Source organism: Larus michahellis, chromosome 9 (genome assembly GCF_964199755.1).
Source record: "Larus michahellis chromosome 9, bLarMic1.1, whole genome shotgun sequence".
In the NCBI taxonomy this organism is placed as follows: domain Eukaryota; kingdom Metazoa; phylum Chordata; class Aves; order Charadriiformes; family Laridae; genus Larus; species Larus michahellis.
This window is the reverse complement of record NC_133904.1, coordinates 49,332,328-49,344,476: the sequence shown is the minus strand read 5'-3', so window position 1 is coordinate 49,344,476 and position 12,149 is coordinate 49,332,328. Positions and strand designations below refer to the sequence as shown.

General features: G+C 49.8%; 1 protein-coding gene across 24 annotated transcripts in view; it reads left to right on the top strand.

The window, feature by feature from the left end:
- Positions 1-11,759, top strand: part of ARHGEF9 (Cdc42 guanine nucleotide exchange factor 9) — a 230,224-nt gene extending 218,465 nt beyond the window's left edge. For 9 of the 24 annotated variants that reach the window (XM_074600206.1, XM_074600217.1, XM_074600212.1 and 6 more), the window contains 2 exons: positions 2,146-2,305; positions 3,475-3,748. In XM_074600206.1, coding sequence (XP_074456307.1) covers positions 2,146-2,305; positions 3,475-3,595 — 281 coding nt within the window. In that variant the 3' untranslated portion in view covers positions 3,596-3,748. Of the gene's footprint in view, positions 1-2,145; positions 2,475-3,474; positions 3,749-4,804; positions 6,154-11,140 lie in introns of those variants that run through there. The other 15 variants (XM_074600231.1, XM_074600224.1, XM_074600225.1 and 12 more) reach the window with 5 other exon arrangements.
- Positions 11,760-12,149: the final 390 nt, after the last annotated feature.

Below are 12,149 nucleotides of genomic sequence, written 5' to 3'. Positions count from 1 at the left end.
TGACCCTCTTCCAGGTTTGACCCCAGGACAGCAAGGGCTCTGGGGCTGCACTCTGCTCGGCAGGCTTTCTCTGGGAGAGAGGAGCTTGGGAAAGACAGAATAGAAAACCTGCTGATGAATAACTCTGTTCCAGCATGCAGATACAAATGCAGAACATCTCCAGGTTGTTTGTTTCAAATGAGTTTGAAATATTAACTGCGATGAATTTGTTTAAGGTTAATAAGTATGAATCATGGAGTGGTTTTTGTCCACCGTAAGGAGAAAGGTCTTGGTTACTCCCTACAGTGGACAGCATGATTTGATGGCGTTTGCTGTAAAGAAGGGGAAATCAGTTAGACATAGCCAAGATGATATCTCCATTTGGTCTGAACCTTTTGAGGACTTTAACAAGCCTTGATTGGTAAATTCTGTCACAAGGGGAAGCGAATTAATTTTCTCTCTTAAAGCCATAATAAAGCCTTAGCTTTGTATCTAAAAGAGGTCCTGAATTATACTTGGCAACATACAAAAGTTGTCAGATGAGCTCCGTGAGTGCGATTTGTGAGGCTTTTTCATTGTCTGTAAGTACCCGACTGTGTGCAGCCTTCCTGTGCCCGGGCCGGCCGGCACCGGTCCCGCAAAGCATGTGTTTGTGTGTCAGTAGGAACCGCTAACTGAATGCAAAGAGTCGCATTTCTTTTACACACGTTGCTGTGGTACCTGGGTGCTAATCACCGTATTTTGCCTTCTCTAGCACCTTCCCAGCCGAGGATCTCAAAGTGTTTTACAAACATTAATTAATTTAGCTTCACAACCCTCGTGTGAGGTAGGTGGGTGATGCCATCCCGCTTTCCAGATGAGGACACTGATCTACTTGGGTAGAGTCGCCTTGCTCCTGCGGTTAAAACCAGGGGAGGCAATGGCCTCGAGATGGCCCTTGCGAAGCTTGCCACCCGTCCTGCGGCCGGGGCTGCCCTCCCCGCAGAAGGAAGAGCAGTTCTGCATGCAGCAGAGGGGATCCAGAGATGGCCAGAGCTTGCAGCAACCTGCTTCAGAGCCCTGCTCCTCCCTCCTTCCTGCCCTTCTCTGGAGTGGTGGTTTCCAGTCGGTCACGCTGCCCCGAGGCTGAAGGAGGGATTATCCCTCATCAGTGGTGTTGCGGGGAAGGAAATACAGAAGTAGCTATATTACAGCTCCCTCTAGTCTACACTTCGGTGGGGACTTGCCTCCCTTCTGTTGCACTTCCATTCACCCCGAGCTGCCCTTTCTACACCATCCTTCACAACGGGTTGCGTAGGTGCCAGCTTGCTGAAGCTCCCCCTTTCCGTGGGAAAGCTGTAAGGGCAGCATCCCCTCACCCCGGTCCTGCGCAGGAGCTGTGACTCACGTACGTGGGAATGATCCGTCTAGAACCTGAAAGCGTAGCCTTGCCGGTCCGTCCATTGCTACCAGTTTGGATTGAGCAGAATCAGCCTTTTCTGCGTTGCGTGCAGCCGTTTTTGGCTGAAACCAGACTGGTAAATTTAAAATGAACCCTATGGAAAAGTCCTACAAACTTTCCTAAAGAAAATAACGAGTTGCCCTTTGTATAGGCAGAATGGCGCTGAAGCGATGCGGGTCCCTGCAGCGTAGCGCTTCCTCCACAGCGGCTCTGCTCCGGGCTGACGCAGGAGCCGGTGCCGAGTGGTCCTCGGGGTCAGGCTGCTCGGGGCTGGTCACCACGGCATGTTGGGGCGAAACCGCTTTCCAAGCACAGCTGGGAGGGAGGGTAACAACCAGCTTGGAAACACCAAAATTTGCGAGCGGGTTGAATGACGCGGTTGCGTGCCTTCGTCTGACCAGATTGGTGTTGCGAATGGCCTGGCCCTGTGTTTGTGCCTCGTTAGGTCACGCAGGACTTTTCCATGAGGGCAGGCAAAACTCTGCCAATACAAAAGTAATGGATCTTTTCCAAATCTTCAACGCGTGGCCTAGTGTAGGGAGCCTCCGAGCTGAGTTTAGGCAGCTGCTGCGTTCCTCCGTAGACTTGCCGTCTCTAGCACGACTCCCTGTTGTTTGGGACCCTGGTTGTTAAGCGGTAAGAAGCGATAGCATGACGAAGAAAGACTATTGACCCAATTGCACTTTGACTGATCTGTTTCTTTTTCCCCCCAATCATCGATGCAGGTGTGAGCTACTCCAAGTCGGTTCCTCCAGCCTACCCACCACCCCAGGATCCATTAAATCAGGGACAATACATGGTGACAGATGGCATATCCCAGTCCCAGGTCTTCGAGTTCACCGAACCCAGACGCAGCCAGGCACCATTCTGGCAAAACTTCAGCAGGTTAACACCATTCAAAAAATAATACCTAGAGAGATGGAGAATTTTAACTTAAAAGAACTCAAATTTAAAAATAAAAATAAATAAAATTATATTTATAGATGGACCTTTTTTCGGAGAAGCACTGTTGCAACTAAATATATATACATATATATATATACACACACATTTTAAAAATAATAATATATATACATATATGTATATATATAGAAGGACCAAAAACTTTTTTTGTTGTTTTTGGGAAGCAATCTGCTACTAGATACTAGGAAGCACCAATGATTTCTAACCATGTGACCTGTTTTATTTTATTCCATTGGTCGGACATCTTTTTTTTATTATTATTTTCTTCTTCATTTTCATTCGAGTCGTCATTGGCATCCCAGAATGCTTTCTCGCTTGTGTGAATTTGTCATCGGAGTTCCTCATGGACTACATCGGTGTATATTTTATTTGATTTTATTTATGGGGGGGGGGGGGGGGGGGGATGTTGTTTGTTTTTTGGAGTGCCGGGAGGTCTCTGCTCCCTCTCCCTCCCTCTCCGTCCCTTCCTTGGCTGTCCCTGGAATTATCATTTCAATGCAGAGCATCGACCCCTTCCCGTCCCCGTCCTGCATTCTCTGGTCTGACTCGTGCCTGTCTGGATGTGCTCCCTTGTGCACCATGCTCTGCTGCGCAGTCTTTCTCTGGCTTTAACTGTTTTCTTGTGGGCAGGTGAGAACAAGCAGAAGGGCTGTCAGCTATTTAGGAAGTGAGAGATGGGTTTTCCTCAGTTAATTTTTTGCCCTTTTTTTTTTTTTTTTTTTTTTTTAAAGCGCTGTCTTTTTCTCAATTCAGCGTGATTTGGTCACGCTCAGAGTAAGACTGAGAAAAGAATATCGGGGGCTTTTATTTCTTTTGCATCTAGTTTTCTTTCTGTGGGGTTATCTTTAATTTATTTTCTTTTTAAGCTGAGACACGACTCTGAAAAGCCCACTCCTATCTTTGTTTTCCACGCAAAGATAAAAGCTTAAAAACCGGCGGCTTCATGCCCTCCATCCCAGCTAGAGGAAAATTGGCTATTAGTCTCCAACAAATGGCCAGTTTTCTTTCTTCAGGAACTAAGGTCCCATCCTGTTGGCCACGCTCCCGCCTGCACAGTACTGCGTTAATGAACCACTAATTGCCATTGACAGGAGCAATGATCCCAAAAGCGAGGACCGCGACTGCCCTCCCCGCCTGCTCTGCCCCGTCGCCTCTCAGACCCCTGCCTTGGCTCGGGCACCGATGGCCCGGGCAGAGCCTGAGCTGCCGTAGCCACCCCGTCGCGGAAGGATCATTGCCCAGGTCACTGGAAGTGTTTACCTGGTATTTAATGCACCCAGACTGCAGCGCAGAGGAGAAATGCCTTTCAGGAAAGATAGGGAGGTGACCCGAGCTGAGCCGTACGACCGTGATTACGTGACCTAATCCAAAGCAGCGATCAGTTAATCCAAATCAGCGATCAGTTTAATCGGAGGGCAGCAGCAGAGGTGGATCGTATCGGTGTCAGTGGGTCTGGAGTCATCAGCGCAACTCTCCAGGTCTCTTTCTCTCTCTTTTTCTCCCTCCGGAGACTCATCGCTCTGTTTTTTAAAGACACTTCCTACAATTTCAGCCTTAAGTAGATTCGTTTGCAAGCGCAAAAGCTTACGTTTAAGCTTGTAAAAAAACTCATTGTGCACTAGGATGATTTTTTTTCTCCTAGGGCAAATGAGAGTGTTTGACCAGATTCAGAAGATGAGCTTAAAAACTTTGCAGAGCTATTCTGCAAGCTCCTTTGAAAATGTGGGATGAAGTGATTGATCACGGTATTTATCATTTTCTTTGGAATCTGATACACCCCATGAGCGCCCCAGGCCAACTACTGCGGAGATACATTATATTTTTTTCTCCCCTGAGAAATACAAGAGAATGGGAAGCAGAGAGCGTGATGTCAGTATTTCCGTGGAGCCTGTTTTATTTCAGGGCATATGACAAGGCAGTGGCTGTATTTTTATTTAAGTACAAAAATAATCTCAGCACTTTTTAGCCATCTAGAAACTATGAATAAACAGCAGAGCCAGGTTAGTGTTTTGGGGAGGAGAAGTGGCCCCTCTGTGACAGGCAGCAGCGAAACACCAGGAGTCCCAAACAGGAGGCAGCCCAATTTTATATCAGAACTTATTTTTATGCTCTTTTGTATCTTTGCATTTTGATGGTCAGATTGGAATATTGACTATGTAGCAAGTATTATTTTGTCTTTAACAGAATGGGTATTTAAAGAGGTGAATGAGATGGGTTCTCGGGCGTTAACTGAAATGGTTTAGTATTTCTGAATGGCTGGAGAGATGCAGAGAGAGAGAGAGAGAGAAAGAGAGAGAGATTACAAACTGTTGTCAACATGATGAAAATTTCACTTATTCCTTTGCCTTTTTAATTGCTTAGGGAAAAAAAAAGTAACAAGCACATTAGTTAAGCCTGTTCATTTACTGTTTTGTGCCTCAGAGAGTGAGAATGAGACATCCATAATTTTTATGAGAAGATGCTTCCTAAATATTCAGCACTAGGAAAAAAGAAACACCACCGCCACACCATTATTTGCATCATAAATCAAGACTCGCTTGATCTGACAAGGCCACTTGTTGGACTCGCAGCTTCTTTCTTAAATGGAAAGCCCAAAGGAGCTAGCCTTGCTCGTGCTTGCCCAAGCCAGGCGGCCGGCAAAGCAGATGCGGGCGCTTGTTCCAGAGGGAAGAGGGGCTTGGCGCTCAGGCATGGCATTCAAGAAAGCTCTTCCCCTCCATAAATTGCCGAGGTGCTGCAAGAGATGGAGCGTTGTCACAAAGAAGAACCAGCTCCGGGTCCCACTTTTCCTCCCCGCGGTGGCTTTCCCAGTAGGGCGCGGGGTTGGGCGGCCCCGGGGCTGGCGCGGGCAGCAGCGCAGACGCGGAGTGGGGTGATTTTGACCGAGCGTCTGATACTGACTTTCATTTCAATGCCAGACAGGAGGAACCCACTTACCATTCCATACGCAGAAACAAGAGAGTTGTAACAAACTGACATGTTTACGGTATTTCTCTGGCTGAATCTATATATATATATAAAAAAACAAAAATACCCTCTTCCCTAGGTAAATGACATGCATTACCCCTTGACCTAGACACTAGAACAGAGGATCTAAATTCAAGACTTTTCGCCTCCCCACCCTCTCCAAAAAGATCAAACAAGAACCAACCTAGGTGCATCTAACAGTTGTAAATAGAAAATAATACATAGAGAAATATATTTGAAATTTGTTTCAGTTTCTGGATGGTCGCTGGCCGTCCATTGCAATGTTATTGATAGTACACTGTGGTGCTTTGGGTTTCTGGTTTTGTTCTCTTTACGCTCTGTCATCTTTTCATTGCAGCTACATTTCAGGGAACATGTATATTTAGTAGCTATTGTAAGTTCTGCATGGCATCACCGAGCTTATTTTTCCTTAAGAAGAAGAGAAGAGTCTGTAGGAGTTTAAAGGCACTATGACGACAGGGACTTGTAGCAGAGAATTTAAAAAAAAAAAAAAAAAAAAAGGTTTTTAAAATTCTAGTTTGAAGCCAAATACTGATATTTTAGTGCTTTTGGGGTTTTAACAGTAAGAGAAAAAAAAAAAAAGAAAAAAAAAAGGATTTTGGTAACCCAGCTGATCCGCACTTGCCAGTTTTATTATTTTGTTTATATTGGACTGTTTGACCCTGTCAAACAAGTGTCAAAGTTGTGTGTATAAAACAAAAAAAGTGTTTAAAAAAGTGTTGTAAAGACACTGAGCCTTATGAAAATATTTATGGAATTAAATAAAAAGAAGTGAAAAGGCATCTGAAGGCATTTTAAATCATTTTCCTCAGAGCGGTCTCACTCTTTTCCCAAAGGCTGAGCACGAGTCGCTGGGGTGGGGCTCCAGCTTGTCAGCAAAACAGACGCTAAAACATCCGTGTGTAACCAAAGAATAGGTTTGTTCTGGAAATATCCCACCCCCCCCTTGCTTTGTGTCCTCCGTCTGAACTGAGCGAGATGATTAATGAGTAGCTGGGGGTTCGGCGCTGGCAAAATACGGCCTTGCAAGTGCTGGCAGGGGTTGCTCTAAGCGGAGCTTGGATCGTGTCTTCTGCGAAACATGGGTTTAAAATGCTTTCTGCTTCCTCACCTTTGCTCAGCTCCAGCCCAAAGTTGAAGACAGCTGAATTCTCCAAATACCCGGGGGGGTTGGAGGGGGGCAGCCCCGCCGCACACTGCAGAGCCCCGGGGCGAGCGGGTTCCTGCCCTGGCTCTCCCTCGGCGCGGAGGGAGCAGGTGCCCACGGGGAGAAGGAACCGGGCGCTTTGCCCCCAAAAGGCAAAGTGCTCTCTGCAGAAACCCAGTGGCAGTTCACAGGTAAGAGAGATGAGTCACGTATGTCTAGGTAGCCCGAAAATACGGTTAAAACCAAGCGGAGTGGGGTTATCGCACCGCAGCATCCAGAGCCGGTGGCGGTTGGGAGTCGCCGTGTGGAGAAAGAGGGACACCTACCAAGGTCCTCTGAGTAACGGTGGCCAAAGAGCTATATTTTCCGTAAGGACACGGACTTTCTGCTCTTTCCCATCTGTCCTGCTGGGCGAGCGATGGCCGCTTTGCTGGCACACGGACCCACCGCATCTCCAGCCCACGCTTACTAGGAGAGCAGGCAGACAAGGGAATGAAAAACTGCCCGAGCCAAGCAGCTCTGCTGCGGGAGACGGGGAGAGGGACGGGGCAGGGGCAAAGCTGCGGCACGACGGCTTCTGCGCAGGTTGAGGAGCAGGATCACCCAGAGCTCTGACATCACAGCTTCACATCTGCCTCCTGCTTCAGCGCGGCCCAAGCCAAGCTTTTTCCTCTCGCTTACATCCTTGCTTGCAGCGGAGTCGAGGTTGGGGCCGTGCTGGGCTTCACCTCTCCAAATAATCCCGTTTCTCTTGCAGCGCGTAGCTGAAGTCGCTCGGGAGGGTTGGCACAGTGCCGTTCCCAAAAATCTGCTGCTGGGGAGAGCAGACCCAAAACGCAGTTCTGTATAAAACCTCCCCTTGAAGGACACCTCTGCTGCGCGGCCCGGGTAGGCCTGCCGCAGGCCCTCGCTTGTTGGCCGGCATTTTGCTCTCCCCGCCGAGTTCACAGACGTGAGCTGAGGGGTCAGGGAGGGCACGAGCCAGATGCCTTGCCCGAGATGTGTCATGTACCAAAAAAAGCCCTGACGAAGAGGGACCGGGGAAGGAACCCAGTCACCCAGCGCGTGTGCTGGGAGCAAGAGCACCGCCAAAGCTTGCTCGGGAGCAGTAACGACCTCCATGTCCCTGCCGCAGGCTCCCGGCCCGGCTCGCTGTCATGGACGCGGCCAGGGAGAAGAGCATTCCATGGCCGGGAATGCCACTGCAGCTTGTAGTCAACTTCTGTGTTTCATTTAGTGACAGTATTGGTTTGTTTTTAGCTTGCTCCAGCCGCCCAGCATGCAGCCAGCTACTGTGAACTTTGGTTGCATAAAACAAAAACCAAAACCAAAGAAACCCAGTTTAAAATTAATTAGCCTTGCAGGGTGCTAGGTTCCTTGGGCCGTATTTCTGGAGAACAGATCAAACCGACCCTCCGCGGTCACAGTCGGGGCGCAGCGGGAGGGACGTGGCCAGCTCATCACTGAGACCTTTATTTGGAAATTCCCTTAAACGCATGCCCGAGTCCAGCATTTTGCACCAAAGCTTTTGTTACGCACACGTCAAGGTGCAGAATTCAGTCCTCAAAATGAATGATGGTGAGTAGGGAAATGACTTAAAGCGCACGTCGGCGCTGATTCTGCCTGTCGTGCTGGTCTGTGGTGCTGCTCCCTGGGCTGTGGCCTGCGGGCACGCGGGGGTGAGGATCGCCGTGCCGAGCTGGCCACGTCCATGGGCTCCACTCGGGAGCTGCAGCACAAGGAGGAAAGCTTTGAGGCTGATCCACCCGGGACATGGCAGGAATGTTGTCTGAGCGACTCTGTAGGTCAAAGCCATCTCTGGTTTATCCAGAGCTTTTGCTTTTTAAGGAATCAGACTTTCAATCTGACTGATGGTGCTGGGATTACAGATCCCAATCTACCCCAAACAGGAAATTTTCTCGTTATTCTGTAGCTCAGAAGCAGCACCAGGTTTCACAGTAAGCACAGTAGCGGGGCAGCATCCTCCAAAGCATGTAATGCACCATCTGTGCTGGTTATTGAAGAACAAACTGGAATTGCGTGTTGCTGGGGATGCAGTGGGAATAATGGATTTTTGGGAGGGTTTCTAAGCACTGTCCACCGAGGGTTTCTCAATCCATCGCTGCTAAGGACGGACACTAGCTGTTTAACTGCAGATAGAGCCTCCCCAAAACTGCAGGTACAAGTTGTAAAACTGCGTTAATTTGTCTGAATCTCTTACTTTTGCTGTGGAAAAGAGAGACACGGTACGTATTAAATGCTTTTAATGTTCACATCCTTTTTTTTTTCCAGCTCTCTCAAGGCAAAAAAAAAAAAAAAACCAAACCAAAACACATCCCGGTGAAGGTGTGCACTTCCTCATTTCAGAGCCGCAGTAATGCGTTACCTCTTGCAGGTTTGGCAGGGTCCTCTCCTTTGGCAGGGTCTCCGTGCTCAGACCTTTCCGCAGTCGGGGCCATGCAGCAGCAATGGCTCAAAAATCTTCCCTGTTCCAGGATCTCCCCAGGGCCCATTTCCAAATCTCCCCCCAGCCCCGCGCTGCCAACACACCGGCCAAAGCCACCCTGGTGGCATGCGCGAGGGGACGCGGGGGGACTTGCCTCTTTCCGTACTGGCTACAGCAGCAACAAAAAAATCTCCAAGACAGGAACACTTTTTTTTTTTTAAATTTTTCATTTAGGAGAGTACGTAAAAAAGTTAAGGCCTTGCAGAAATGCCACATAAAGAAACCATCAGTGCTTGAAAAAGTGCTCTGGTCCTCGGCATCTTGTTGGGCCTGCGTCACCGTTGCGGGTCACAGCTGGGGACAAGGGCTGGCAGCGGCATTTTGAGCTGCGCGCGCGGGTCCTTGTGCTGCTGCCGTAATACCAGAGCGCGGTGACACACGCTGCCAGAGCCAGGCTGGCTTTTACACCCGCTGTACAGCTGGAGGGGAACAGACAGGGGTTTTTGCTAGGATGTAGGTTGTTCGGAATAAACCATGGCACTAAATTGGCTTCTACGTAACCTCGGAGAATTCAGGCTCCGAGAGACTCAGCGGTGTCTTGCTGGCGGGTCCTGGGAGGCAGTGGAACTTAACTTCAGAAGAGAACTTTTATGCTCTTTTTTTTTTTTTCATCTGGAGAAGCAATAAGGGGATGTATTCGTAGAGTTGCTTCTCTTTTTAGCTCACCTTTACAAAAGCTGTGAAGCTCTTATTCATGAAGCAGCTACTCGGAGGGTGTGTATGTGTGCTTGCAAGCCTTTGCCGGTTCGGAGGAAATCGGACAGTGGGTGGCCCCGGCCCACAGCACGGTTTGCCCTGGGTGGAGATGTCAAACAAGTGTCCGTCACCCACGCCAGAGCTCCTCTTACCGGCACGCACAGCGTCTCCTTGGAATTGGTGGGATTTTTCCCCTAGAACTGTGTAACCGAGGCTAAAAAAAAAAAAAAAAAAAAAAAAATCCCCTTCCTGACTGTTTGCTGAACTGGTATAAATTGGAACAACCCCAGTGACCTACCACAGGCTTATACAGGTGTAACTGAAAGCAGTAGCTGACCCATGGGTTTAGTGACGCGACTGATCCAGCCTGGAAATGCTTGGAAATGCTTGGAAATAGTTCAGCTCAGCCGCGCAAGAGGAAGAACCTCTTCCTCCTAAAGACGGGGATTCTCAAGGCAGGTTTTATATAGGCTGGGTTGACTCTATATCGCATTCCCTGCAAAACGCTGCCGAAGTGTGACGAGAGCAGCTGGTTTGAACAAGTCGGTCATTTACAGAGGTGGAAGTGGCTGCTGTCGTTACCTCAGCAAGTCCTTTGTCGCCGGCTGTTCCCTCGCCCCGGGCACGCGCTGACCTGGCCGATGGCCGGGCTGAGCAGGGCTGTGCTGACCCCGGTTGCCCGCGTCCGTTTCATATCACTTTGATGCCGGCTGACCTGGGCATTTGACAGCTTTTCCACCATCCGCCACTCCTGTGCAGCCCAGGCCACAGGTCTTGGAAGATATTTTAGCCCATCTTTACGTGGAATTGCTTTCCACGTCTATGTGCTATCAATTCTTTGTTTTCTGTTTGGAAGCTGGATAAATGCAAATAAGTGCCATTTGCTGTATTTTAACTCCCCAGCAGCCGGACCAGTGCTTTTCCTGTGCCAAAATGAGCAGCCTCAGGCACGCTCCGCTCCCCATCCCAGCTCCGCTCACACGGAACTCCCCAGTTTTCGCAAAGGACGAGACGGGCAAATTGCACTAACAGTGCCATTGTAAAAAAAATTCCGTCGCGTACTGCCTTATCCGACCGAAACCACATCATTTGTATTTCGCGATTTATTTTTCAGTTTGGCTGGAGCCAGGCTCTGTTGTGTTGGTGGCCATGGCCCGCTGCGGAGGGCCCTCGCGCTCCCAGGGGAGGACACACTTGTGTCCAAGTGACACAAGAGCCTGTGGCAGCCACCAAGAGCCCTACTCCAACTGGCAAAGGCACTGGTTACACGGGTGTGTGCTGTGTGTATGCACGAGGGGGTCAGGCCCAGGGAGGGTTATTGTCTCCTCCTGCCATTAACAGAGCCCTTATCCCACAGGCTGGTTTTTGAGGGAATATGTGACCAACGCACTGATTTCCTCAAAGTTTCGCTCCCCCACAGATCCAGGGCAGCAAGAGAGGAGTCCCTGGCCAGCCCTGCTGCTGCGGTGGTTTCACGCTATACAAAGGAAATCCAGAGTCTTTGGACCGGGAAAAGAAAATAGAAGCAAATACAATAAATACCCGTAGCTGTGGCGAGAGCCGGGACGGGTGCCGTGGTCTCTGGTTCTGCTCCCAGGACGGTTTGTGCCCGTTCTCTAAGGACTGTGAGTGTGCGGGCTCCCCGCAAAGCCACCGCGTTTGGTCTTGCCAAATCACCGCCTGACGGCAGCCGCTGTGTGCCGGTGACAGTAAAGGTGACTGCAACGGTGATGCTGAAGGGGCTTTGACGTGCCGGGTACGGATCCTGCCGGCAGCGCCTGCCCCAGTACTCACAGCCTGCGTGTCCGGGAGGGCAGGATCACCGGGGCAAAAGGAAACGGATGGAGAAAAGCAAGGAATGTTTGGATGCCGTGGAGAAGGGGCTGACCGAGGGCTGTGCCGGGGCCGAGCGCGCAGCCACATTGCTCGAGGATGTGTCACGCTGTTGTTATCGGTGTTGCTAGCACAGTTACACTGGGCTTATTTTTACTGTCTGGATGTACCATTAAACAAGTTTGATTTTGTTGCCTGATTACAGATGAGCGGTTTCAGCCTCGCACATAATTTAGTGCTACCCAGGGGCTCCATTAACGGCGTCTCTGGACAGGGAGGAGCAAGTCGGTTGTTGTGTGCGGCCGCAGCGTGGTGTTCTGCTGGAGCGGGCGGCAACAACCCTGACCTGGCAAAGGGAAACAGCCCCTTGGGTTTTCCCACCCACTTCTCGCACCTTGGGCGCGCTGCCCCTGCTGATGCTCCACCACATGGGAACCCGGACTGCGGAATTCGGGGTGGCAGGAACTGTGTTCATGGTGTCTCCTGGTGGGGGGTGGGGTGGGTGAAAAAGGAATCAGAGCATGTACCCAAGAGGCAGAACCCACCAAAGTCCATGTTCATGCTCCCCAGACAGAGCCATTTTGGGTTCGAGACTA